Source organism: Myripristis murdjan, chromosome 4, assembly GCF_902150065.1.
Source record: "Myripristis murdjan chromosome 4, fMyrMur1.1, whole genome shotgun sequence".
Classification (NCBI taxonomy): Eukaryota; Metazoa; Chordata; class Actinopteri; order Holocentriformes; family Holocentridae; genus Myripristis; species Myripristis murdjan.
In genome coordinates, this window is record NC_043983.1 from 21,597,100 (window position 1) to 21,624,342 (window position 27,243).

Genomic DNA, 27,243 nt, shown 5'->3' on the forward strand with positions numbered 1-27,243 from the left:
TAAAGATATATATATATTTTTTTTTATTTTGAGATATAGGAAAACTGTTACAAAACAGGTAGCAATAAACTGCAAAACCAAATGGTTAACAACATATTCATTTTCTAACAGTACAAAATGATAGTTCAACCAACTATAAGCAATAAAAAAGCATCAAAAACAACCCTACCTTACATCCCTTCTAGCAAAAAATAGGCACATAGGCTGTTAGATTTCAAATAAACATGATATAACACCATTTTTGTTACCAAAAAAGCAAAGCTTAAAAATTAATGAAATTATTTTCTTTGTTGATTCTGGAAAACACACTTCAAATACACATACATATGCTAAACGTCCATAATAAGATGGCACTAATTTCTATGCCAAATTTAAGAGTAAAGTCAAGTGTTTTAAACCTATCACTGTATTTTCATTCCATACACCCCAGAAACTTGTCTTTGAGATTTTTTTTAACTAGATAGTTTTAGACTAAAACTTTTTATTAGTAGCACAGCGAAACTAAAGCTAAAACCTACAACACCGCAAAGGATTTTATCATAGAAAGACATTAAATCATGTATATCTATCTGTACACAACATCATTCTTTCATTCTTTCATTCTTTTAAGAACTTTTAGTGTATTCTGGCAAAGGTCCAGTAAATCCAAAATACTGATTTCTTTGTTAGGCAACAGCAGTGTGCAGGACCTCTTCTTATGCGATTTGTCATGCATCAGCAAGTGGATTTGGAGGAGTAGGAGTGGCTGTAACTGGTACTAAGATGACGGCTGGTAAGCGAGGAGTAGGGGGAACCTAAATCTATACTGCTCCTACGGGAGCCCCGCCGTGAGCCACTCCTAGAACCTGTTCTGGATCCTGGTGCAGAAGAGACGTTGTAGGGACTGCTGATACCTCTAGAAGACACAGTGGATGCCGGAAGCATTTTTACTCCAGTATTTTCCTCCACTAGGCAATTATCCATAGCCTCCTTGTAGGAGATCCTGAGTTTGCTCTTTGGGCATGTTAAGATCTTTGTGTGGTGTCTGGTGTCTTGGAGCTTCTGGGCAGACCTACCATCCAGCCAGCCAATTTTCAGAGCATCTTCTATGGTCCTTCTGCAGCCAAGTTCTGGGTCATACAGCCCCCCTGTTAAAACCTGGAACTCCATGAACCTCTGGCCTGCTTCATATGGCAGCCACATCTCCTTCATGGCTTGAGCAGCAGACAACTTCTTCCTGTTTTTTACATCCGTAAAGCCAATGTAGGCTTTCTGGGCAGGCTTGAGCTTAGTGGCCATGTCTTCATCTATTACGCCTTGGCGAGATGCTTCCTGAATGCTGAGTCTATGACCATTAATGGGATTAACAATACCTCCAGTGCAGGCCTGGGCCTCTAGCAGTCTCTGGGCAGTGATTGAATCCACCAGGCCACGATTAAGAGCCTCCAAAATGGATATTTTCTCTAGGGTCTCTGTGTCAAAGATGGCACCCACTGGATCCTGCTCACCCACTGTTTCAACAGGGGAGGCCAGAGTGATAGAGACACTGGATATGTGCTTCAGAGAGTCAGGTACATTTTGAGCTTCACTGCTGATTGTGGTGCTGTGTTCTGAGACTGTGGTAACTTTTGTTGTGGTCAGCTTGGAAAAACTGGCTGATGAAGGTGCTGATGAGACTGATGATGATGCCATAGAAGACAGAGCTGTGTCTGCTGAGGCTCTTGTAGTTGATGATGATGATGATGATGATGATGACAATCTCTGTTTGCTCTTACTGGTAATTATATCTGCAAACTGAGTAAGAGTGATGCTGCGGGAAAGATAATTGCTTAAAATTAATTGATCAATTACCCCCTGTTGAAGCAGCTCATTGATGTCATACTGTTTACCAGACTTTTTATCATTGATAACTAATCGTGAAGTACCATCTGGTGAAGTAATGGTTATTTCTTCCCACTCACACTCTTGCTCTGATAGCTCCATGAAGGTGTCATAGTCAATAAGCCCCTTGGCATATGCTTCCTGTACTGTCATCTCTTTATTAGTGTCTGGGTCCACAATTACCACTCTCCTCTTTCTTAGAGTGTTTTTCTGAGTAGACTGTTGTTGAGTCTTTTGGTCTCTGATGGGCAACAGGACAAGGCCCGTTTTTTTATCTGTGATACAGCGTTTCTTAAGCTCTAGATAGGTCAGGTTTTCTTCTGTGTTTGGATCAAAGAAGCCCTTAGTGTCAGCCCCTTCATCAGTCAGGATGTTGTTTATCTCCTTATCAAAGTAGCCTCTCTTGTAGGCTACTTCCACATCAATACGATGGCTCTGTTTAGGATCAATGATACCACCACTGGCAATTTGGGCCTCTAGTAAACGGATACCATGGCCCTTCTCCACTAGGCCCTTCTCTATAGCCTGGAAGAGGGAAATAACCTTGTCTGTACCAGGTAGTTTGTAACCAGTCACAGCCCTCTCTGCAGAGAGCAGGTTGTCCTTGAACTCTGGCCCAAAGAGTCCTTTTTTGTAAGCATCAGTGACACTCAGGTAAAGGTTATTGATAGGATCAACCACAAAACCTGAGGCAGCCTGAGCCTCAAGTAGTTCCATAGTGGTTCCAGGCCGCAACAGTCCCTCTTTCATGGCCTGATAGATGGGCATGATCTTTTCATTTGCCTCATCATATACCCCTGCAATGCAAGTAGAGCCTCTCAGATAAGAGCGCAGGCGGTCCTCAATGTCCCGACTGGACAGTTTACCCTCTCTCAGTCGGTCCAAATCAGACTGCTCCAGGAGGTTAGCATCCACCAGGTCAATGACTGACACCTGGTCCCTGAGTCCTTGGACAGTCAATGGCTTTTTTGGTGCAGGGAGAAGCAACAGGCCTGTGCTGGGATCTGCCTTACATTTTTTCTTCAGGGACACATAGCTAGTTGCTTGTTGGGTGTCTGGGTCTAAGTAGCACTGGGGACATTGATTCAAGGTCCGGTGCAAGTCCTCATCTATAAGATTCCGGTGCATAGCCATGTCTTTGGGTAGGTACACACTGAGCACAGGGTCCAAAATGCCCCCAACAGATTCTTGAGCCTGAAGCATACGTACAGCTGTGTCTCTGTCAATGAATCCCTTCCTCATGGCCTGGCCCACTGACAGGAGCTTGGCTGTCTCTGAGTCTCGATAACCCACAGCAGCAGCCTCTGCTGCCAACAACCTTTCTTCATCATCCTTATCCACCACTCCCTTGGCACATGCCTCTTGTACTGTCAGTTTCTGATTAGTTCTGGGGTCGATAATGTTTCCTGTGGCGGCCTGAGCATCCAGCAGCAGGTCAGCACTATCACAAGACATGATTTTCTTTTTCTTTGCCTCCACTAAAGACATTTTTCCTAGAGGTCCAGCTGCTACTCCAGCAATTGACCCTGTGCCTTTCAGATAGACTCTCTTGTCCAAAGACACTTCTGGGACAGTTTTCTCCCCTCTCACAAGTTGGTTAAATGTTGGCTCATCCAGGAGCCCACAATCACGTAACTGCTGTGCTGTGACTTGCTTGCAGACACCATTAAAGAGCAGTTTGGATGGGTCTAGCTTCTCAGTTATAGGCAGAAGAAGCAAGCCTGTGTGAGACTCTCTCTGACATCTTTTCATCAAAGCTCCATAGCTGGCATCCTGTTCAGATTCTGGGTCAAGATAACACTGGGGGTTCTGGTTTAGGGCTTGAAAGAGGTTTTCATCTAAAAGGTTATGCTTCAAAGCTATGTCTTTAGGGATGAACACACTGAGGATGGGATCTACAATACCCCCAGTACACTCCTGGGCCTGCAGCAGACGTAGCACAGTCTTCCTGTCAACAAGCCCCTTCTTCATGGCATCAAACACTGAGAGAGGCTTGGCTGTGATGGGATCCTTGTAGCCCACAGAAGCTGCTTCTGCAACTAACAGTCTATCTCGATCTTCATTATCCACCACTCCTTTTATACATGCCTCTTCTACTGTCAGCTTTTGATTACTTTTGGGGTCAATGATATGGCCTGTGGCTGCTTGGGCATCCAGTAATAAATTTGCACTATCTGAGGAAAGGATATTCAGTTTCTTGGCTTCTGCTAAAGACATTTTACCATGATGTCCAACTATCACCCCAGCAATGGACCCAGTCCCCCTCAGAGTGACCTTTTTGTCCACAGACACCTCTGGGACAGTTTTCTCCCCCTTTTCCAGCTGGTTAAATGTTGTCTTGTCCAAGACACCACAGTCAAGCAACTGCTTAGCTGTGACTGGTTTTCGAATACCATCAAACACCAGTTTGGAGGGGTCCAGCTTCTCACGAACAGGAAGAAAAACAAGGCCTGTAAGAGGGTCTGTCTTACATCTTCTCTTCATTGACAGATAAGTGGCACCCTGCTCACTTTCTGGATCCAAATAGAGTTCAGGCCCCTGATTCAGAGCACGACATATGTCCTCATCAATTAGATCACGCTGAATGGCAGCCTCTTTAGGGAGGAACACACTAACAATGGGATCCAGAATGCCTCCCACAGACTCCTGGGCCTGCAGCAGACGCAGTGTTGTGTTCTTGTCAATAAGTCCTTTTTTCATGGCCTGAAATACTGATAAGGGTGTAGCTGAGGCATCATTACGGTATCCCACAGCAGCAGCTTCTGCTGTCAGCAACCTCTGTTGGTCCATCTTATCCACTACACCTCGAGTACATGCCTCATCTACTGTCAACTTCTGATTTGTTGCAGGATCGATGATGTGGCCTGTGGCAGCCTGAGCATCCAGTAGCAGGTCAGCAATATTTGATGGTAGGAGATTCTTTTTCTTAGCTTCTGTAAGGGACATTTTGCACTGTCGTCCAGAAATAGATCCAGGACCCTTCAGACCTTCAACCAATACTCCAGCTATTGGTCCAGTACCCTTAAGAGTGACCTTTTTGTCTACAGACACCTCTGGAACAGTTTTCTCCCCCTTTTCCAGCTGGTTTAATGTTGGCTTATCAAGGACACCGCAGTCAAGCAACTGCTTAGCTGTGACTGGCTTTCGAACACCATCAAAGACCAATTTGGAGGAGTCTATCTTCTCAGGAACTGGAAGGAGCAGAAGACCTGTGTGAGGCTCTATCTTACATCTTCTTTTTATTGACAAGAACGTGGCACTCTGCTCATTTTCTGGATCCAAATAGAGCTCAGGCCCCTGATTCAGAGCACGACAAATGTCCTTATCAATTAGATCACGCTGCATGGCAGCATCTTTGGGGAGGAACACACTAACAATGGGATCCAGAATGCCTCCCACAGACTCCTGGGCCTGCAGCAGACGCAGTGTTGTGTTCTTGTCAATAAGTCCTTTTTTCATGGCCTGAAATACTGATAAGGGTGTAGCTGAGGCATCATTACGGTATCCCACAGCAGCAGCTTCTGCTGTCAGCAACCTCTGTTGGTCCATCTTATCCACTACACCTCGAGTACATGCCTCGTCTACTGTCAACTTCTGATTTGTTGCAGGATCGATGATGTGGCCTGTGGCAGCCTGAGCATCCAGTAGCAGGTCAGCAATATTTGATGGTAGGAGATTCTTTTTCTTAGCTTCTGTAAGGGACATTTTGCACTGTCGTCCAGAAATAGATCCAGGACCCTTCAGACCTTCAATCAATACTCCAGCTATTGGTCCAGTACCCTTAAGATTGACCTTTTTGTCTACAGACACCTCTGGAACAGTTTTCTCCCCCTTTTCCAGCTGGCTAAATGTTGGCTTGTCAAGGACACCGCAGTCAAGCAACTGCTTAGCTGTGACTGGCTTTCGAACACCATCAAAGACCAATTTGGAGGAGTCTATCTTTTCAGGAACTGGAAGGAGCAGAAGACCTGTGTGAGGCTCTGTCTTACATTTTCTTTTTATTGACAAGTAAGGGACACTCCTCTCACTTTCTGGATCCAGATAGAGCTCAGGCCCCTGATTCAGAGCACGACAAATGTCCTCATCAATTAGATCACGCTGCATGGCAGCATCTTTGGGGAGGAACACACTAACAATGGGATCCAGAATGCCTCCCACAGACTCCTGGGCCTGCAGCAGACGCAGTGTTGTGTTCTTGTCAATAAGTCCTTTTTTCATGGCCTGAAATACTGATAAGGGTGTAGCTGAGGCATCATTACGGTATCCCACAGCAGCAGCTTCTGCTGTCAGCAACCTCTGTTGGTCCATCTTATCCACTACACCTCGAGTACATGCCTCATCTACTGTCAACTTCTGATTTGTTGCAGGATCGATGATGTGGCCTGTGGCAGCCTGAGCATCCAGTAGCAGGTCAGCAATATTTGATGGTAGGAGATTCTTTTTCTTAGCTTCTGTAAGGGACATTTTGCACTGTCGTCCAGAAATAGATCCAGGACTCTTCAGACCTTCAACCAATACTCCAGCTATTGGTCCAGTACCCTTAAGATTGACCTTTTTGTCTACAGACACCTCTGGAACAGTTTTCTCCCCTTTTTCCAGCTGGTTAAATGTTGGCTTGTCTAGGACACCGCAGTCAAGCAACTGCTTAGCTGTGGCTGGCTTTCGAACACCATCAAAGACCAATTTGGAGGAGTCTATCTTTTCAGGAACTGGAAGGAGCAGAAGACCTGTGTGAGGGTCTGTCTTACATTTTCTTTTTATTGACAAGTAAGGGACACTCTTCTCACTTTCTGGATCCAGATAGAGCTCGGGCCTCTGATTCAGAGCACGACACGTGTCCTCATCAATTAGATCACACTGCATGGCAGTGTCTTTGGGGAGAAACACACTGAGGATAGGATCTAGAATACCACCCACAGACTCCTGGGCCTGCAGCAGACGCAGTGCTGTGTTTTTGTCTGTCAGTCCTTTCTTCATGGCCTGAAATACTGACAAGGGTTTACCTGTGGCACGGTCACGGTATCCCACAGCAGCAGCCTCTGCTGCCAGCAACCTCTCTCGGTCTGCCTCATCTACAACACCTTGATTACATGCCTCGTCTACTGTCAACTTCTGATTAATTGTGGGATCAATTATGTGGCCTGTGGCAGCCTGAGCATCCAGTAGCAAGTCAGCAATATTTGATGGCAAGAGATTCTTTTTCTTTGCTTCTGTGAGGGAAATCTTGCATTGCGGCCCAGAAATGGATCCTGTACCTTTCAAACCTTCAACCAATACTCCAGCTATTGGTCCAGTACCCTTAAGAGTGACCTTTTTGTCTACAGACACCTCTGGGATTGTTTTCTCCCCCTTTTCTAGTTGGTTAAATGTTGGCTTGTCTAGGACACCGCAATCAAGCAACTGCTTAGCTGTGACTGGTTTTCGAACACCATCAAAGACCAATTTGGAGGAGTCTAGCTTCTCCGGGACAGGAAGAAGCAGAAGGCCTGTGTGGGGCTCTGTCTTACATCTCCTCTTCAATGACAGGTAAGTGGCACCCTGCTCACTTTCTGGATCCAAATAGAGCTCAGGTCTCTGATTCAGAGCACGACATATGTCCTCATCAATTAGATCACGCTGAATGGCAGTGTCTTTGGGGAGAAACACACTAAGGATGGGATCTAGAATGCCTCCCACAGACTCCTGGGCCTGCAGCAGACGCAGTGTTATGTTCTTGTCAATAAGTCCTTTCTTCATGGCTTGAAATACTGACAAGGGTGTACCTGAGGCATCATTACGGTATCCCACAGCAGCAGCTTCTGCTGTCAGCAACCTCTGTTGGTCCATCTTATCCACTACACCTCGAGTACATGCCTCGTCTACGGGAAACTTCTGATTTGTTGCGGGATCAATGATGTGGCCTGTGGCAGCCTGAGCATCCAGTAGCAGGTCAGCAATATTTGATGGTAAGAGATTCTTTTTCTTGGCCTCTGTAAGGGACATTTTGCACTGTCGTCCAGAAATAGATCCAGGACCCTTCAGACCTTCAACCAATACTCCAGCTATTGGTCCAGTACCCTTAAGATTGACCTTTTTGTCTACAGACACCTCTGGAACAGTTTTCTCCCCCTTTTCCAGCTGGTTTAATGTTGGCTTGTCAAGGACACCGCAGTCAAGCAACTGCTTAGCTGTGACTGGCTTTCGAACACCATCAAAGACCAATTTGGAGGAGTCTATCTTCTCAGGAACTGGAAGGAGCAGAAGACCTGTGTGAGGCTCTGTCTTACATCTTCTTTTTACTGACAAGTAAGTGATACTGTCCTCATTTTCTGGATCTAGATAGAGTTCAGGCCTCTGTTTCAGAGCATGACACATGTCCTCATCAATTAGATCACGCTGCATGGCAGTGTCTTTGGGGAGAAACACGCTGAGAGTTGGATCTAGAATACCTCCCACAGACTCCTGGGCCTGCAGCAGACGCAGTGCTGTGTTCTTATCAATAAGTCCTTTCTTCATGGCCTGAAATACTGACAAGGTTTTACCTGTGACACGGTCACAGTATCCCACAGCAGCAGCCTCTGCTGCCAGCAACCTCTCTCGATCTGCCTCATCTACAACACCTTGATTACATGCCTCCTGCACTGTCAACTTCTGATTAGTTGTGGGATCAATGATGTGGCCTGTGGCAGCCTGGGCATCCAGTAGCAGATCAGCACTATCTGATGACAGGAGATTCTTCTTCTTGGCTTCTGTGAGGGACATTTTGCATTGCGGCCCAGAAATAGATCCTGTACCTTTCAAACCTTCAACCAATACTCCAGCTACTGGGCCAGTACCCTTAAGGCTGACCTTTTTGTCCACAGACACCTCTGGGACAGTTTTATCCCCTTTTTCTAGTTGATTAAATGTTGGCTTGTCCAGGACACTGCAATCAAGCAGCTGCTTAGCTGTGACTGGCTTTCGAACACCATCAAAGACCAATTTAGAGGGGTCCAGCTTCTCAGGAACAGGGAGAAGCAGAAGGCCAGTGTGAGGCTCTGTCTTACATCTCCTCTTCATTGACACATAAGTGACACCCTGCTCACTTTCTGGGTCCAGATAGAGCTCAGGCCTCTGATTCAGAGCACGACACATGTCCTCATCAATTAGATCACGCTGCATGGCAGTGTCTTTAGGGAGGAACACACTGAGAGTTGGATCTAGAATGCCTCCCACAGACTCCTGGGCCTGCAGCAGACGCAGTGCTGTGTTTTTGTCTGTCAGTCCTTTCTTCATGGCCTGAAATACTGACAAGGGTTTACCTGTGGCACGGTATCCCACAGTAGCAGCCTCTGCTGCCAGCAACCTCTCTCGGTCTGCCTCATCCACTACACCTTGATTACATGCCTCCTCTACTGTCAACTTCTGATTAGTTATGGGATCAATGATGTGGCCTGTGGCAGCCTGAGCATCCAGTAGCAGATCAGCACTGTCTGGTGACAGGAGATTCTTTTTCTTTGCTTCTGTGAGGGACATTTTGCACTGTGGTCCAGAAATGGATGTCAGACCTTTCAAACCCTCAACTACTACTCCAGCTATTGGTCCAGTACCCTTAAGGCTGACCTTTTTGTCCACAGACACCTCTGGGACAGTTTTCTCCCCTTTTTCCAGCTGGTTAAATGTTGGCTTGTCCACAACACCACAATCAAGCAATTGCTTAGCTGTGACTGGCTTTCGAACACCATCAAAGACCAATTTGGAGGAGTCTATCTTCTCAGGAACAGGGAGAAGCAGAAGGCCTGTGTGAGGCTCTGTCTTACATCTCCTCTTCATAGACAAATAAGTGACACCCTGCTCACCTTCTGGTTCCAGATAGAGTTCAGGTCTCTGTTTCAGAGCATGGCACATGTCCTCATCAATTAGATCACGCTGCATGGCAGTGTCTTTCGGAAGGAACACACTTAGAGTGGGATCTAGAATGCCTCCCACAGACTCCTGGGCCTGCAGCAGACGCAGTGCTGTGTTTTTGTCTGTCAGTCCTTTCTTCATGGCCTGAAATACTGACAAAGGTTTACCTGTAACACGGTCACGGTATCCCACAGCAGCAGCTTCTGCTGCCAGCAACCTCTCTCGGTCTGCCTCATCCACTACACTTTGATTACATGCCTCCTCCACTGTCAACTTCTGATTGGTTGTGGGATCAATGATGTGGCCTGTGGCAGCCTGAGCATCCAGTAGCAGATCAGCACTATCTGGTGACAGGAGATTCTTTTTCTTGGCTTCTGTGAGGGACATTTTGCACTGCGGCCCAGAAACAGACCCCATACTTTTCAGACCTTCAACCACTACTCCAGCTATTGGGCCAGTACCCTTAAGGCTGACCTTTTTGTCCACAGACACCTCTGGGACAGTTTTCTCTCCTTTTTCTAGTTGATTAAATGTTGGCTTGTCAAGGACACTGCAATCAAGCAACTGCTTAGCTGTGACTGGCTTTCGAACACCATCAAAGACCAATTTAGAGGGGTCTAGCTTCTCCGGGACAGGAAGAAGCAGAAGACCTGTGTGAGGCTCTGTCTTACATCTCCTCTTCATTGACAAATAAGTGACACCCTGCTCACTTACTGGATCCAGATAGAGTTCAGGCCTCTGTTTCAGAGCACGACACATGTCCTCATCAATTAGATCACGCTCCATGGCAGTGTCTTTGGGGAGAAACACGCTGAGAATTGGATCTAGAATACCTCCCACAGACTCCTGGGCCTGCAGCAGACGCAGTGCTGTGTTTTTGTCTGTCAGTCCTTTCTTCATGGCCTGAAATACTGACAAGGGTTTACCTGTAACACGGTCACGGTATCCCACAGCAGCAGCCTCTGCTGCCAGCAACCTCTCGCGGTCTGCCTCATCCACTACACCTTGATTACATGCCTCCTGCACTGTCAACTTCTGATTGGTTATGGGATCAATGATGTGGCCTGTGGCAGCCTGAGCATCCAGTAACAGATCAGCACTATCTGGTGGCAAGAGATTCTTTTTCTTGGCATCTGTGAGGGACATTTTGTACTGGGGTCCAGAAACAGACGCTGTGCCTTTTAGACCTTCAACTACCACTCCAGCTATTGGTCCAGTCCCTTTTAGTGTGACCCTTTTTTCAACAGACACATCAGGGACAGTCTTATGCCCCTTCACAAGTTGATTAAATATTGGCTTGTCCAAAACACCACAGTCATGCAACTGCTCTGCAGTAACAGGTTTGCGTACACCATCAAAAACCAGGGTGGAGGGGTCCAAGGTTTGAGGTTCTCTACTGCTCTTCAACTCAGTTTCCATGGTTTGTCTGACAATAGTAGTCTCCCTAAGCTCCCTCATCAGCCTGTCTACCTCATTTTTCAGAGAGCTCCTTTCCCGTTCCAGTCGATCCTTCTCCAAGTCATACTGTTGGAATAAAATAGAAGGAAAGAAAATAGAAGGAAAATTATATTTAAGAGAAGAACAAAGAAAGAGAGAGGGTTGAGAGAGAAAGAGAGAAAGAAAAAGTTAGTTAACTCATCATACACAGGTGTGTGTGTGTGTGTGTGTGTGTGTGTGTGTGTGTATACATGTACAGGCTATTCAATTATGTCAACCATAATACTATACTACATTTTAGAACCACTACACACAAGAATATGCTAAATTAAACTGTGACAGGTTAGATTAGAATCAAAATAAAATTGCATTCACTATCATAAATCGATCAGTTAGTATTCTACTATGCAAAGATTCAATTCACTGCACAAAACACAAAAAACACACTGACATACAAGATTGGGAAGGAAATGTATGTATGTAATGGCCTACTGATAACAACATTTTAATCTTGAAAGTAAACTTCCCAATAGTGTACATACTGACAAACATACTGTATCTATGCTTCATGGCAAAACGTAAACACAACCACACAAATTAACAGACCAAGTATGTACACTACTGCATTCAGATTTGAAGAGTCATTATCTACAATCTGCAGTTTGACAAAATATCAGTGCTGTAATGTAAAACTCAGGAGGGTGAGATGATACACTGCCAATTTTGATCCACTGTCCTCAAGATGCAAGGGCAAATATATCCAGAATGTCTTTCAAATTTTTTTTAAAAAAATTTTCAAGACATTATTTAAAATTAAGTGTCTTTACAAAATGCAGATTGTAGCTTATAAACACTGAGATGATGCAAAACGGAACAACACAATTAAACAATGACAACTTCACAATGACAAATGTTTAGACCAGAGGACTAGTGGCACCAATGACAAAAAAATGAGCAAAGGCAAACAAGCAGGCTGATTAGAAATTATTGGACAGTGTGAACAGGGAGACGGCAGGTCGGGCAGGTCAGCAGGGAGAGAGGCTCAGATAACATTTGCATGCAAACGGTTGTCATGCAAATTTATTTAAACACATACAGTAACGTATGTGTTCAAATCAGTAAAAAGCATCTGCAGGGAAACTACAGGTTTTCTAGCATGCAAGTAAAAGGTTTCTCTACAGACAGCGATAGCTAGTTGACTGTTCGAACTACCACTCCGATTTGGAAAGACAAGAACAGTCCAGGACCAAGTGCCAAACCATGTACCTCAACGGTCTGCTTTTGTATTTTCTCTATTTCCAGCTTGAGTTTTTCCCTCTCTGAGGAGAGTTCTGATACCAGATTCTGGTAGTCTAGACTGGTGCGGGTACTGCTTTGCAGTTGCAGCTCCAAGGCAGTAATCTGGGAGGATAGGTCATCATCACCCCCCTGTTTGGATCTCAAGAGCTCCTCTTTATCATGTCGTATTGCTCTTAGTTCCTCCTCCAGCTTCAGCCTCTCTTTAGTCAGTGTTTCTGTCAACTCCTTCAGCCTTTGAAGCTCAGTAGAGTTCTCATTCAGTGCTCTACTCTTCTCCTCTATAGTTTTGTAAAGACTCTCATTGCGGATGTTTGCCTCTTTGACTCGTGCCTGCTCCTGGAGGAGCTGTTGTTGCAGGGCTTTCAGCTCAGAGCTCAACTGAGTCAGACGCTCAGCAGAGGCCTTGTTTTGTCTCATGCTCCTCTCCAGGTCTTCCTGCAACCTATGTTTCTCATCTTCACCCCTCTTTTTTGACGCATTGGCCTGTTCTTGGCTGTGACGTAGAGTGGTAATGGTACTGCTGTACTCCCTCATGGTCTTGGTGATCTGTTCCAACTCTGTTTCTACCCGTTTTCTTCTGGTCAATTCCTCTTGATTGGTCTTCCTCAGATTCTCCACCTGGCTTTCCAGGCCATCTCTGACAACCTGAAGGTCCTTGATGCGTCCCTGTAACCTGCTAATATTTTTTTCAACTCTGCCCCGCTCACTGCCCTCCCTCTCCAGCTCCAAACGCATCTTTCCAAGTTCCTCTTCACACTCCCTCAGCTGGGCCACAGCCAAAGAGGAGCTACCCAGCTTGACCTGTAACTGGGCCATGGTCTGTTCCAGCACAGCCTGTCCTTCCTCTACAGTTCTCCTTCTGCGGGTCTCCTCCTCCAAGCAGTGTGTTACATAGGCTAACTGCTCACAGTTTTCTTCTAGATTCTTAGTGACCTCAGCCAGCTCTTCCTTGTGCTGGCTGTTTTCCTCTTCTTTCTGCCTAATCAGCAACTCCACTTGAGCCTCTAGTTCTCTCCTCCTGCGCCCCTCCTCTGAGATAACAGAACGCTGAGTGTGAGCCTCTTCTTCTGCCCTCCTCCTGTGTTCCTCAGTTTGGTTGATAGAAAGTTGGAGCCTCCTAAGCTCCTCCTCCAGACTTCTATTCTGTGCCTCCATCCTGTCACACTGCAAATGATGCTCCACTGTGTCTTCCTCCCTCTGGGTTGCCAGCCTCTGCATCTCTGTGTGACTAACATGGATCTGAGATTCATAGCTTAGCTTTAGGTTACTGATTTCTGTGCAGCATTTACTCCTTACCTTAGTCATCTCCAACTGCAGCTCCTTATTCCTTGATACTTCCTCAGCTAGCTGCCGACGCAACTGTTCAACCTCACGCTCTCTATCTACAATACTTTTCTCCACCTCCATCTTGGCCCAGTTGACCCCTTCCAGCTCCTTCTGCCTCTTCCTCAGCACCGTCTCATACTCCTGCTGCTGCTGTGAGTAGCGCTCCTCTGCCAACCTTTTCTTCCTCTTTTCCTCTTCAATCAAGTAGTTGAGGCGAGCCACCTGGTCATTGAGTTCTGCTAGTTGGCTGTGAGTGGAGTCAAGGCTCTCCTGGGTGGCACTGCATTGCAGAGCTGTGTTTCTTTTCACCTCCTCCACTGACAGGAGCTGGTCCTGTGACTGGGATAGCTCCAGTTGGTACCGTGCAATTTCCTCTTCCAGTGAACGGTTCTTGGCACCGTGGTCTTTGATGTCCTCCTTGAGCAGACGAAGCTCTTCTTCTAACAGATCAATCCTAGTGTTACGAATCTGGTGGTAAGACATAGCAAAGAGGTGAATGTGGAGATTGCAGAAGTATTTTTATTTAACACATGACCAAATACAGTAAAATTGCAATCAAATGTGTAATAAATCTCTAGCTTCTCCTGAAAGTCAACTTTTCAGGGACTGAGAAAAACATTAACATCTTTAGCTGATCTCCGTATAGCTTAAATAATTTATCTTGTTTATGTTTCATTGGTCTTAGATTCATGGAAATTAACCACAACACAAATGATCTCCAACAGGGTATATCCCCAAAACTATCTAAATCCTCAGTGACACCTTGTGAATATGTCCCTAACTTACTGTCTTTATAACAGTGGCAATACCATTTATATATTAGCTGTGAAAGCATCTTTTTGGGATACTTCATTGAAGTGAATTTATTGAATTGACAGTACCTTGAGCTGCTCCATGTTTTTCACCATTTCTCCCAAGTATTTGTAGTAGTCACCAGATAGGGTGAGCAACTCCATGTAACGTGTTTGTAGCAGTGTAGCCTGGGACAAAGAGCAACAAATACAACATTAATTATCATTCATTACCATTGTCAGCGCATATCTAATTCATATGTATCTAGTCTAGTCAACTACTCATGATGACTGAAACAAAGGTGTGTCATTACCTCCTGAGTAAGATCCATAGAGGGAGACTTCAGCATGGTCCTCTTGATAGGGATGTTGAGCAGAGTCTCTAAACCAGAGCTGTATGAGGCAAGGGCCACTTCATGGTCCTGAAAAAAAACCAAAAAAAAACATGTATGCACATCAGATGAAATGCAAAGTTTCTGATGAGTTGTAATAGTCCCTGTGTAAGTGTGGATCTCCTTACCTTGATAAAGTTCACACAGGTCTCATTATCCCTAAGCACACTCTCAACTGTGTCCCTCTTCCCTTTGATCTCTGTATTCAGTGCCTTCAGAACAAAATCATATGAAGATGTCAGCTGGTTGCTGAATTAGCAAACATGACCATGAATGCTTTATGTTCATAACACAAGGAAATCAGGGCAAGCAAGTTAACAGAAATGACCTTCTGACTGTTTATATGTTCATTCAGAGTTTGGAGGTCTCCTATCTTGTTGGCCTGAAGGCTATCCTGTCTCTTCCGTGTGGCAGTAATCCACTCACTGAGGGAAGCGCTAGTTTGCTTGTAGTGCTGCAGCTGAGGCAGATAGGATTCCAGATCAATAAGTCTGAAGAAGAGAAAGAAAGGAGGACAAGTCAGCAACACACAATGTTGATCATTTCAAAGTTGACAGAACGTGCCTTTGATTGGTAAGCTTCTCCTTTGTGTGCATATGTGCAGATATTTGTGTGGATGTGTGGTACAGGAATATACATGTTCATATAGTGGAGTTTTGCATGGGTGTCTGTGTGTGTGTGTGTGTGAGAGAGAGAGAAAGAGAAAATGACCTACCTTGTGTTAATTTGGCTCTGGATGCGTTTCCAGCGGTCTGACAACAGGCCAACCTGCTCACTGTATTTACAAAGCATCATGTCACATCTGTGGTAAGGCCCGCACACCTGGCCATTCCAATGGTCCGCTTTGCCCAGCTCTGCTTCCATAGAGGCAAGAACATCCCTCTTCAGGTCCAACTCTACCTTCATGTTCTGCATACAACCAACATCCAGGAAACACCAGTTACAAAGTGGTGTGTCAAGCCAGCTATCAGCATAGGAAGGCAGCTGTTAAATATTTTTCTAGAGAGGAAAAATCGTGCGATATGAATAGCAACAGAGTGGAACTCCCTGGCCTGATTAAATCCATTACACGAACCCCTCTCACAGTAGCTTTGATATGCCACGAGCTTCTCTAATTCAAACTGATGGGTGGCATCACTGAACCGTACACTAACAGGCACTGGTATTCTGTCCCAGCTGCAGCCTGCCAGGTATGTATTTGAGAGCAACAACCAAGGTGCACCAGAACTGGCCAGAAACAGGACAGTTTGCACACCTGATCCTCTATATATCACATGTGTAATGTACGTTATAAGCTCCTAAACAAATTGCTCACAAAACTGTAGCAATTTCTACATAAAGCAAATACCTTTAGAGCCAACATGTACTCTTCCACTTCAGCAGGCGACAGGGAGGTGGTCTCCTTCTCTGTCAATCTGGCCTCATGAACTTTCACTATATCCTCAGCTCGTCCTATACTCTCCAATAGATCCCTCATTGCCCGTAGCCTGATACAAACAGAGGACAATTTGTTAGAGATATGTTGATTTGTTGGAACAACTGTTTTATTTTGTATGTACATGTGTGCTGGCCTACCTCTGTAGGTAGGCTGATGAGCTGCTCTCTAGACTGCCTAGTCTTTGGTTGATTACACCAATCTCACTGCGGAGGAATTGGGCTTTGTCTGAATCATTCATGCCCTCCAGCTCCTTCAAAATCTGCTCTTTCAGACGCAAGTACTCCGCACGTATAGAGTCGATGTCATGCTGCACTGTCTGCAAAAAAAGTTCACGCATATTAAGTTATTGCAATGAACAAAACTTTTGGAATAGTATGTGACATATGATGTGGTTTGTATTTCATGCATGTTGACACATATTTATCCTTTTGTTTTGTATGTGTGTGTCTACCTCCAACTGTACAATCCTGAGGCCACAGTCGTGTGTCCCATCATCTCCCAGACAGATGTGGACGTGCTGAGTCAGTGCATCTTCAGCCGCCTCCAGTCTCAGTCTGAGAGTGTGCAGCTCTGATAAGCTGTGGGAGGTAGACACCACTACCTTTTTCTTGACTGGCTCTGTCTTGACCACTTTCACCACCTCCCTCTTGATCACCTGCTCTTTATTTGCTAACTCTTTCTTTGCTTCTACTTTCTTCACTTCCATTTTTTTCACTTCTGCCCTCCTTCTTTCCTCTTCTTGCTGCTGCTGTAGAATAATCAGCTGTTGTTGGCGTTGCTGCTCGGCCTGCTGCTGCTGTATAATAATCAGCTGTTGTTGGCGTTGCTGCTCAGCCTGCTGGGCTTCTATTTGTCCTTGCTGCTCAACTAATGTTAAGAAAGGAATTGAAAAGGTAACACAGACATAACAGTTAAAATCATTTCTAATTCTCTACTACAACAAGTGTACTGTAATACAAATAAATTCTAAGATTTCATCATCAGTTGTGACATCAGTGCAAGTTAGTATTGTGAAAGGGCTTAAGATTCATCTTTTGTAGGTTAGCATTTAAGAAAAAACAGAAACTGTACAAACATTTACAGCAGTGCATACTAGCCAACCCAGAAAGAAATACATAAAATGTCAGTAGACAAAAAAAAAAAAATTAACTGTAAAAAGATCTAAAATTAAGAATCACTGTTCCAGTAAAGTTAAGCTATACTGACTGTAAGCAGGCAGCTGCACCACCAGTTGGTCATAGTGGGCCTGGGCTCCAGTGTACTGGTTCTCAAGGCTCCTCTTGTCCTCATCAACAAACATCTGGGAGCCATAAGAGGCTAGCTTGAACTCCTCGTAGTGAGACTCAAGGTTCTTGATAATTTTGTGGTACTCCTCAGGGCGCATTCGAGCCAACTGAACATAGACACACACACACACACACACACGCACGCACACGCACACAGTGGACAAAAAATTTTGAGATTTAGTCCTAAACATCAACAGAAACTGAGAATACACACGCTTCACCACAAATGAACGATAGGTATGGAAATATTATGCAACTGCTACTTAGAATATTTGTTGTTTCCCAAGACTAAAAACGTTTCAATGTATAGGGGTCAGTGCTATGTGTTATAATAGCTAGGTTGGTCTGGTTTCTAAATTACAAGACATACCATGGTGATGGTGAGGGAGTTGATGCGTTTGATGTCCAGGAGACAGTACTGCCAGGCAATGAGACTCTTAATGTTGATGTGGAACTGGTTCCATATCGACAGAATGGCCTCAAAGTACTGCTCATTCCTTTTGACAACACACAGAGGATAAACCTTAAATAACATCACAAGCTAGGGCAGGGCAATTAATCGAATGTTATCCTCAACTGCAAATTTGGCTTGTAATAATTATGAAAACAAGATAATTGAGATTAAAATATATATATATATATATATATATATATATATATATATATTGTGCTGCGTTCTGTTTTGCAATGATGCTCTCACTTTGTCATGCTGTAAATCTAGCACATCCCTTTCATTTGCAGTAAAAGTCCAAACTCAGTCTCAACCAGGCTGCATGTTTATATTTAAAGTTTGGGAAAATCCACTGTTAAAAAGAGTTCAATAAATGCATGACACTTCCAAGGTCAATGAGTAATTGTTTTAAATATTTTTTAATAATAATTTAATACAGTTACGCTGAATACATTTTATCTGTCCCTTAACCCAGGCTCATGAAAAGCATTTTTGTTAGGAGGGGTCAAAAAATGTGTGTGTCTGTGTACATGTGCATTCTTACTTATTTGCCAGGCTGATGCTGAGCGGATTGGGTGGTGGTATGAGCAGGCAGACAGAGGGCACCAACATTTCCAGCCCTCCAGGGCCCATCACCTGCCATTTGCTGCGTTGGCTGTTGTCCTTCAGGATTCCCTCATTGCCCTTACCAATCACCTTCTGTGGAGTCCAATCACAATATATGTTATGTGGTTCTTTGTGCGTGTGAGTGTGTGTGTGTGTGTGTGTGTGTGTGTGGAGGGGGAGTTCACATTAAAAGGGATAGCACTTCCCAGGTGAGGCACTAATGCAAAAACCATGCTTGTTTTGAATTTCTTTGTCTAGGCAACGGTATAGCCAAAGGTAAAGTCAATTTGCATTTTCCATCTTGTTAGTTTAGTTAGTACACTGAAAGGAAGACATAGCTTTAACTATGACTGTGCCTAAAATTAAACCATTTAGTAATAATATAATGAGAGTTGTAAATGTCTATAGTCAGAACAAAAATATATATACTAGGTGGTGCTTGACCTGGTTCACATTTGAGGGAAAACAACAAATTCCTTGCTGGCTAAAAGGGCTGCACAATTAATCATAATATTATCAAAATCGCAACATGGCCAAGTGCAATATTCAAATTGCAGGAGCTGCAATATTTTAAATTGTGTGACAAAACATTTTCAAAACATTTTCAAAAATAAAGTATTATGTTGCTACAGAGATGCCCTGGACCACAAAATGTATTTCCAAGATAAAAGAAAATGTGTTCGTCAGGCAAAAGTCACACCATGAGTTAGTGCCTTCATACACATATGTGAGAATGCCCCACAGGCATGACAGACTGACCTGGTCTTGCTTGAAGTCACACAGGGCCTTGACTATGACAGGACTACTGCTCTTCTCCTCCGGATTTCTGGGTTTCAGCCTCACAATGCTCTTGGACTTGTTGACCAGGTGTTGGACCTGCCTTTTGTTTTCCATGACCTTCTCCTTCTCTTTCTGAAAAGAAAAAAAAATGGCTCACAGATTGAGTGTCACTGGGACCAGCTGTTGTCTATATTATATTGCACTACAACATTATTGTCATTTCAAACTGAAAAGGGTGAATTGATCCTTTATCAGTGGCTGAAGCTGCCTTACTTCCAATTCCCTGAGGAGGTCCAGAAGGTTTTCCAGGGCTGTGTTCTTGTCACAGGTGAACTTCTTACGCACTGTTTCATGTTCCTTCTGAAGTGCAGTGTATGTCTCATTGGCCTCTTTGAAGAACTAGTGAAGAGAATAAAATGTTGTATTTGTATCCAATAAGGTGAGCAAAGAAAAAAAAAACAACAACATTAGAGCAAGCAAGAACTGTGCCAGGATATCATGTGTTTGAAAGTGTGCTTGGGTGTGTCAGCTCAAATATAGCTATATGTGTGTATTTGAATACTACCTGGCTGTAAGCTGCATTCTCCTTCAGATGAACATCAATGCACTTGGTGATTTGAAGAAGCCAGCTCCACTGAGTCTGCAAAGTGTCCATGTAAGCCTGAGAAAGGAATGCACAAACACAGTCAGAAGGATGAAGGCGTGACATAACAGATATTTAAAATAGTATGGCTTATGATTGTAAAAATGATCTTCATAAACAAATTTTTATAACATGACTTTTGGCTGTTCACAGATTGATCCACACCTCGATCTTATCTGAGGCTGGGTGATTGTTCTTCAGGATGGCATCCACTTTGTTTTTAAGTTTGTTCAGGTCCTTCTCCTTGTCCTCCAAAGCACTCATCAGTTTCTGTTACACAAGAGGAGGTTTACAAAACACCATGGACACAGAAAACAGCAGGAGGCCGACAAATGCAACTGGAGGAATTCTCTGTGGCTTTGTTGCCTAAGTGATCGGCCCCACCGTTGCCACAGCCTAATTTGAAGCACATGATTGTTCCCTTATGAAATGCAGATTAAATTTTTGAAGAATGCCAGTGTAATTTAGGCTACCATCATTGCCAAGAGCATTATCTAATTAAAATGAAGCTCTGAAGTAATTGAAACTGAAACATGGATCTCTGCAGCTCCAAGGGATTGCATTGAAACCAATTCTTTCTTCCTGTTCTCAGTGATCTTTGGACCCTTTAATTAGTTTTACTGACCGAGTAGCTCTCCTGCTTCTGTGGGATGTACTGGTCGATTTTCTTGTCTCCCCAGTCGAAGACCAGCTCCTCCTCCTCCCTGTCATTCACCCACATGATCTCCCTGGAGATTTCCTCAATGATCTCTCGCAGCTCTCGCAGCTGTTGTGTCCGACCATATGACATTTTCTAGCACAGGAAAAGAAAATGAGCTCAAATACAAGTTCACAGACAAACACATGAAAGGTTAGTGATGTGCTAACAGAGAACATCTCTATCTTTTACCTGTAGACTGTCCCATTCCTGTTCCAGAGCATGAAGACTGGCCTTGTCTCCTTTCTTAACCTACAGAAAGAGAATCAACTTCAGTCAGTAAAAGAGAATCTCAGGTAGTTTTCTTAAAATACAAGAATCATATGATAAATGTGAGGTAGCCCATCAAGTATCTTTACCTAAGTACTGTATATAAAAATAAAATGAACTGTGATATTGTCTAGCTACATAATATAGACCTTGCAGGTTGCGTTCATGTTCAACATATTCACCCACTTCACTTGATAAAGTGTATTTGTCATTTGTAATAGAAAAAAATCCAAACATTGCAAACATGAAGAAGATTACTGGGGGTTTTGAGTGGACAGAACACACCAGTTCATCCCTGGCGCGGTCCACCTCAGAGCTCCTCTGGATGGAGCTGTGGTACTTTTGGTGGCTGATGAGCTGCTGCTCGATGGCGACAGGATCATCTCCCCAGGAAGCAGTCTCAATCAGTCGCTGACACACAAACAGAAAGCCATTTAAGCGGCGTATAACAATGCACAAAAGAAAGACACACATGTTCAGTATAGTGTTACAGCTATAGAGGTTGTTTGGCCTGTGAGGTAGGCAAACCAACTGAACAGACACACCCCTCTCTGTCAGACACACTAACATTAACACACACACACACACACACACTTTGAGCAAACATAGTTTACTATGTATTCAAATGTTTACCACCAGCAGGTGGTGGCAGAGAAACAAGGCAGTTCATGAATATTTCATGTATTCCTGATATAACCCAAAGAACCACTTGAGGGCAAACATCTCAAGAATCTAGCAGCAGCAACAGAGTATGAACAAGACAAGAGCTTTGCCTTGTTGTAACCTCTATTTCTAGTTTGTGTGTTTCCAAACGAGTAGAGTGTGTGTGTGTGGTCTGTGTATGTAAAGCATTCTTTACCACTCCGATCCAATGTCTTTGTCAGTGCGTACCCCCCCCCCCCCCCCCCCCCCCCCCCCCCCCCCCCCAAAAAAAAAAAGTTCTCTAAACTATATTTGACCTGTATGCAAATATCGTGGTGCAGCGCTATGTGCTTTGTGCACTGTTAAAAGTAAGGAAACAGTTTGACAGAGTTATTAAGCAGACTTCCAGAATGACAGGCAGCACTTCACCACATCTGAAATCTATAGACCTACTATCCACAGTACGGAAATGGCTTAGGGCATCATTCACCTCTTTAACTCTGCCACTCCCATTGGTGTGCTTGTCATTGCAAGTGTATGCTGCTTAGTTAAAACCCACAGAACTTTATTTTAAATCCAAGGTTTCATAAGATACCAAATGGAAAGGAAATGTGTGCAAAATGCATGCACAAGATAACAAGATATTTTCAATTTCATGTGGTGTAGCATCTTGGGTTTGAATATTTCACTCAGTATAAGTGTGATATAACTGCAAGGAAGCATTCCAACCAGCAGATAAAGAATATATGTGGCATTGCTGAATGATTTAGATTTTTTTTTCTAAGTTTGATGCTTCTTTAGGGAGAAATTTTACTTTAAAGACATTTTCTATCCACAGTTAGTAAGAATTGTGCACTTGATTTGTTAAGTGCTGTACTTTTGTTTAATGTGTGTATTTGCAACGTAGATGGGTGTGCAGAATTGAAATGTATACATGGATTGTGAATGATATTTATGAGAGTTTTTAGTTATAGGTTAACAAAAATGTACACATGTATGGACATATTTCTCCATGTTGAGGGTATGTATAGGGAATATTCTGATTGATGTGTTCTTGTATCCAGTAAACAGCAAGAGCACATGTTATTCATTGTACTTGAATACGCTGGCCTTTTAATGTGCATGACAATAAATTACTTGAACTTCAACTGTGAAAGCAGACAAATGAGGATAATTATCACAAGATCTGCCTTTTGTCTGTGTGTATGTGAGAGTGTGCATAATATATTGTTCTTGTTTAGCCAAATACTGATTACCTCAAGTCAAGTGCTACTCTTTTGGCTTACAACATTTCCCCATTTATATAAAGCAAAAAACGCTCTTCAGCGTCATCAGATAAGTAATGGCAAAGAATAAGAAAAACAATCCCACATACTGAATCTTGCAGGACATGCACTTGGTGTCACAATGAAATTTGAAAACCCTCTGGTCAAAGAAGGCCGTTTGTGCTGAAATGTCACAAGTGCATGTCTTTATGCATGATTTAGTGTGCAGGATTGTTTCTCTTGTTCAGTAACATTTGCACATCAGGAATAGAAGCTGACACTTCAACAGACATTCTGGTTTAATGTGTGCGAGTGCATATCTACCTTCTGCTGTCCAATCCAAGCAAAAGCCTCGTGGAAATTTCTTCCAGGGTCTTCCCAGCCTCCAGCACTCCCTCTGCTGCCCCGGCTCCTCCTCGGCATGGATCCAGTCATGGCCATGTGGACCCCCTTCAGCTGGTCCCTGCACATCTCCATACTGGACAGAAGGATTGGGAGTGAAGAAAAGACATTTGGCAATATTTATCATTTGGTTTAAAGAAAGAGGTAAAAAGTGAGGGAAATGTGAGAAGAAGGGGGCAGAGGAGGCAGGTAGCAGCAGCTGGAATTGTCCTTGATCTTCCTTACGTCCGGACTACGTTGTCATTTGGCTGACCCATCTGTCTCAGGTCCATAGCACAGCTCCTCAGCTGCTCTAGGGTCTCTTTTCCCATTGCCATGTAGCGCTCTGCATCGCCGTTGGCATTGCCCTATAAGGCACAAACAAAACATTCAGAGAGGCATACAAAAGCAGAGGATAGGGGAAGAGAAATAAAATGTAAATCTATTCTTTCTTGGGGGAAATCTTGCCTTTGGAACAGTTGCAGTGTTGCTCTCCTGCTATATGTGCCTCTTCATGACTAAATGCTTTCTTTCAGAATGTTTTACATTTGTGTGCTTGACAGAGTCTCTCTGTACTTTGTTTTCATGTACAACAATTATCTTACACTTTTATACAAGCATTACACTGAATTTGTCAGACATGCATGAATATGCCAAACATTTCAAAATCCCAGAAAGAATATCGCTGGGAAAGACTGTCATACTGTAATTACTGAATTACTGAGAACATCTCTCACTTTATTTAGGGCAGTGATCTTACAGCCTGGGGGTGATGGTGCTGACCGGCCTGCTGATCATTTTCTAATTCACACTGAAAATAAATGTATTTAAACTGGGATTTTTTTAAAATGTATATTGTTGAGCAAATATTCAGCAGTGTCCCCTAGCTATTATTTGGTAAGTGGTATATTAGCCTCTAAGTGATCTGTGCTGTGCACAGAAGCAGTCACACTTGATTTCTAAGTTCACATGCATTTGACCGCACAGGACTGCTGTGACTGGATTTGCCTTTTGGCAAAGATGAGTGAAGACAGCAAATGGTGTGCAGAAATGAGGATAACCCAGAAATGTGTATTTCATGCTTAGAGCTTAAATATGCTTTTCATTCTGTCTCTGGTAGGAGCAGTTTATGTTTATGGTTTTTATTTATGGATCAGTGCAACATTTGCGTGGCTGCATGATGAAGAGGTTCCAGCTATATGTTAAATGTTGTATAAACTCTTTTAAATTTAACCAAAGCATTTAAAACTAGAATGCAGTTACAGCTGTTAAATGCAGTAAAATATGCAGTTTATCTGTCATATAGGCCAACTGTTGATCCTTGTATCAAGTCACTTAAGTCATTAAGTCAGTTAATTTGAAAATAAAGAATTTCAAGATGGGTTATGGGCATTTTAAATATCATTAATATCATTAATGTTTATTTATTAACTGGCCCCTGGGCTGCTGTCATTTTGCAAAAGTGCCCCCCAGACAAAACAAGCTGAGTATCCCTGATTTATGGATTAGGGTTCAGTTTATGCAGGCATATGAATGATTTACAATATTTAACTTTCAACTGCAGGTGTGACAAGGGATCAAAGCTAGCAGGAACAGTAAATGGATTGCCATAAATCACACGCCCATGCAACTAAAGAATGCTATGGTGGATCTGGCACTTTCAGTGAACTTTGCAGAAAAAATGCTCACAAATAATTGGTCAAGATTGAGTTTAAGAAGGGAGTGTGTGTGTGTGTGTGTGTGTGTCTGTGTGTGTGTGTGTGTGTGTGGCTAAACTGTTTGAGGATGTCACTGTGACAGTTGAATCCTATCAGCGGATTCTTCAAGACTCAAATATGCTCAAGGGGTTTGGCACAAAAACAAATCCAACAGGTTAGTAAAATGCTTTCAACAGGCCAGCTTTCCATTTCATGGTCTAAACGAGACAGTCAGCTCACTCATGATACTGTTCACTTTACCACCAAACAACATTTCTGGCCTTCTTTTTCAAATACCATAAAATTCCATAAAACCTTCATCTTACCATCCTAGGCCTACTGAATGAGCTCTGACATTGACAAGCCCAAACTGGCACCACTACGGAAAAAAAGATGATGTGCAACAGATAACAAGATGAAAGGTGACTCACAGACTGAAGGGCATATTCAGCCTTTTTCAGGTAATCCTGGCACTGGCCTTGCAGGATGAAAGCCCTCTGGTGAATGGCATTAAGGGAGGAGGCACTGCAGGGGGATCAACAAAGTACGCACATCACCGTCAAGGTCATTACTGTTGCCATTATCAGCATTTCCATCTTAAACTCTGTTAGCATCAACACCACCACCTTTATCGCTATCCAGGACCTCAAAATATGGACCTTTGCCCAAAGTATCAAACTGAGTGCTACATGCTTTCAGTACCTTTACTCAACTTTCATTCACCAAGTTGCAACATCATTTGCCATAATTCTTTGTGGCGCATGATGCAGAACCCAGCCTTGTTGACAAACAACTGCCATGTTCACCAAATGTTCTTCCTGCCTCTCTCTGGTTTACCACAACAACCTGTTTTCTCTAAGGATAATGGTGTGCAAGGTATGAAAGTGACAGACACACTTCCCTGAAATAGAGAGCGTGTGTTGAGCTGGTTCAGCAGGAGGATCTTAGCAATTCCATGAGAGCAATAAATCAAGCTGCAAAAGTTTCCTCAGGGACTTTAAGCCAAAACTAAAGTTTCTGGCAGGTCAGTATGAACACAACATAGTAAATTGCCATTTATTGCAAGTAACGTTATAGTGCAACCACATTTCACAATTCTTTAGCTATAGATTCCTAATAGTAAGTAAAATGAGTAAACTGAGATACTAGCCTACTCCTGCAACAAGCAACTTTAAAGTGCACTATAATTTTTACAATACAATGTATGCCATGCCGTAAGATGCATTATATACATTTACACATTATTAAAAAAAAAAAAAAAAAAAAAAAAAAGTTGCGAGGCGACAGTATTTTGTTGATTCTGCAAAATTTGTGAAAGGCGCTACGATTACGTAACTGGGGAAAAAAGGCTATGGCAGTCTATTTTCGTTTCAAAGGCTTAGTGCTCCGTGCCTTTCAACTTTCAGTATTGGAATGCAGTCTTCGTCCATAATGGTCCTTTCTTGACTAATTAGATTATTTCTGCAAAAATTTGACCTTTTTACAACTCCGTAGCCTAATATGTAAAGTAGGCCTGTTCAGGGCTTGCAGCGCTGTAATGAATACAGTACAAACGGACCAACAGACAGGCAGCCAGGGTTAATAATTTAATGTCGTCCTTAGCGCTTCATCTATTTTTTATATACTGAACACAACATAATGTCCCCATGCAAACAGAAACAAACAACAGGTGGCATTGACAAAAGCGCCGATATAAAGCCGTAAACATGCAATGCACTGAATAATAAGTCATACCTCTGTCCGCTGACCATTCCGCCTCCCATTCCGCCCCCGACGGAGGTCCTTGTAAAGGTGTAGTTGTATCCGTCCATGTAGGGGTCCGGAGGCCCGTATCCATTACCGCCGCTGTGCACCACCTCGCTGCGCGCATAGAAGGTCCCTCCGGCGGTCAGATCACCTTTGGACCCGGCCCCGCGGAGGGTATGCAGCCCCTTCTGCGACCCGTACAAACTCATCTTCCCCTCCTAAAAAAAAAAAAAAAAAAAAAAAACTGTGCTGACAACTCTGTGGCAGCTCCCAGAGAAAACTGTTAAGTTTACATGAGGCGCAACAGCAGCCAAGCAGGGCAGGGCTGGGCAGTGACGCTCTCCTCTTCTCCCCACCTGTCTGCCCCGGG

The 27,243-nt window shown here is 43.6% G+C and overlaps 1 protein-coding gene across 1 annotated transcript; it reads right to left on the minus strand.

The window, feature by feature from the left end:
* On the minus strand, window positions 1-27,243 carry dspb (desmoplakin b). The gene is made up of 25 exons (XM_030048968.1): window positions 27,230-27,243; window positions 26,862-27,091; window positions 25,559-25,652; window positions 23,677-23,798; window positions 23,374-23,527; window positions 21,428-21,553; window positions 21,065-21,124; window positions 20,801-20,968; window positions 20,341-20,445; window positions 20,098-20,193; window positions 19,806-19,931; window positions 19,512-19,664; window positions 18,691-18,845; window positions 18,066-18,192; window positions 17,616-17,802; window positions 16,861-17,276; window positions 16,547-16,725; window positions 16,320-16,458; window positions 15,687-15,880; window positions 15,300-15,462; window positions 15,100-15,183; window positions 14,894-15,001; window positions 14,670-14,768; window positions 13,759-14,256; window positions 1-11,250 (listed from the first exon to the last, which is right to left on the minus strand). The coding sequence occupies exons 2-25, from the start codon at window positions 27,080-27,082 to the stop codon at window positions 715-717; spliced, it is 14,310 nt and encodes a 4,769-aa protein (XP_029904828.1). The 5' UTR covers window positions 27,083-27,091; window positions 27,230-27,243; the 3' UTR covers window positions 1-714.

Excerpts from the sequence above, each read along its gene's own strand:
- dspb (XM_030048968.1), bottom strand. The coding sequence starts at position 27,082 with ATGAGTTTGTACGGGTCGCAGAAGGGGCTGCATACCCTCCGCGGGGCC. Across the intron at positions 21,125-21,427 it reads ACCGCGCCAGGGATGAACTG|GTTAAGAAAGGAGACAAGGC; the intron begins GTGTGTTCTGTC and ends CTCTTTCTGTAG. Across the intron at positions 20,969-21,064 it reads AGGAATGGGACAGTCTACAG|AAAATGTCATATGGTCGGAC; the intron begins GTAAAAGATAGA and ends TTCCTGTGCTAG.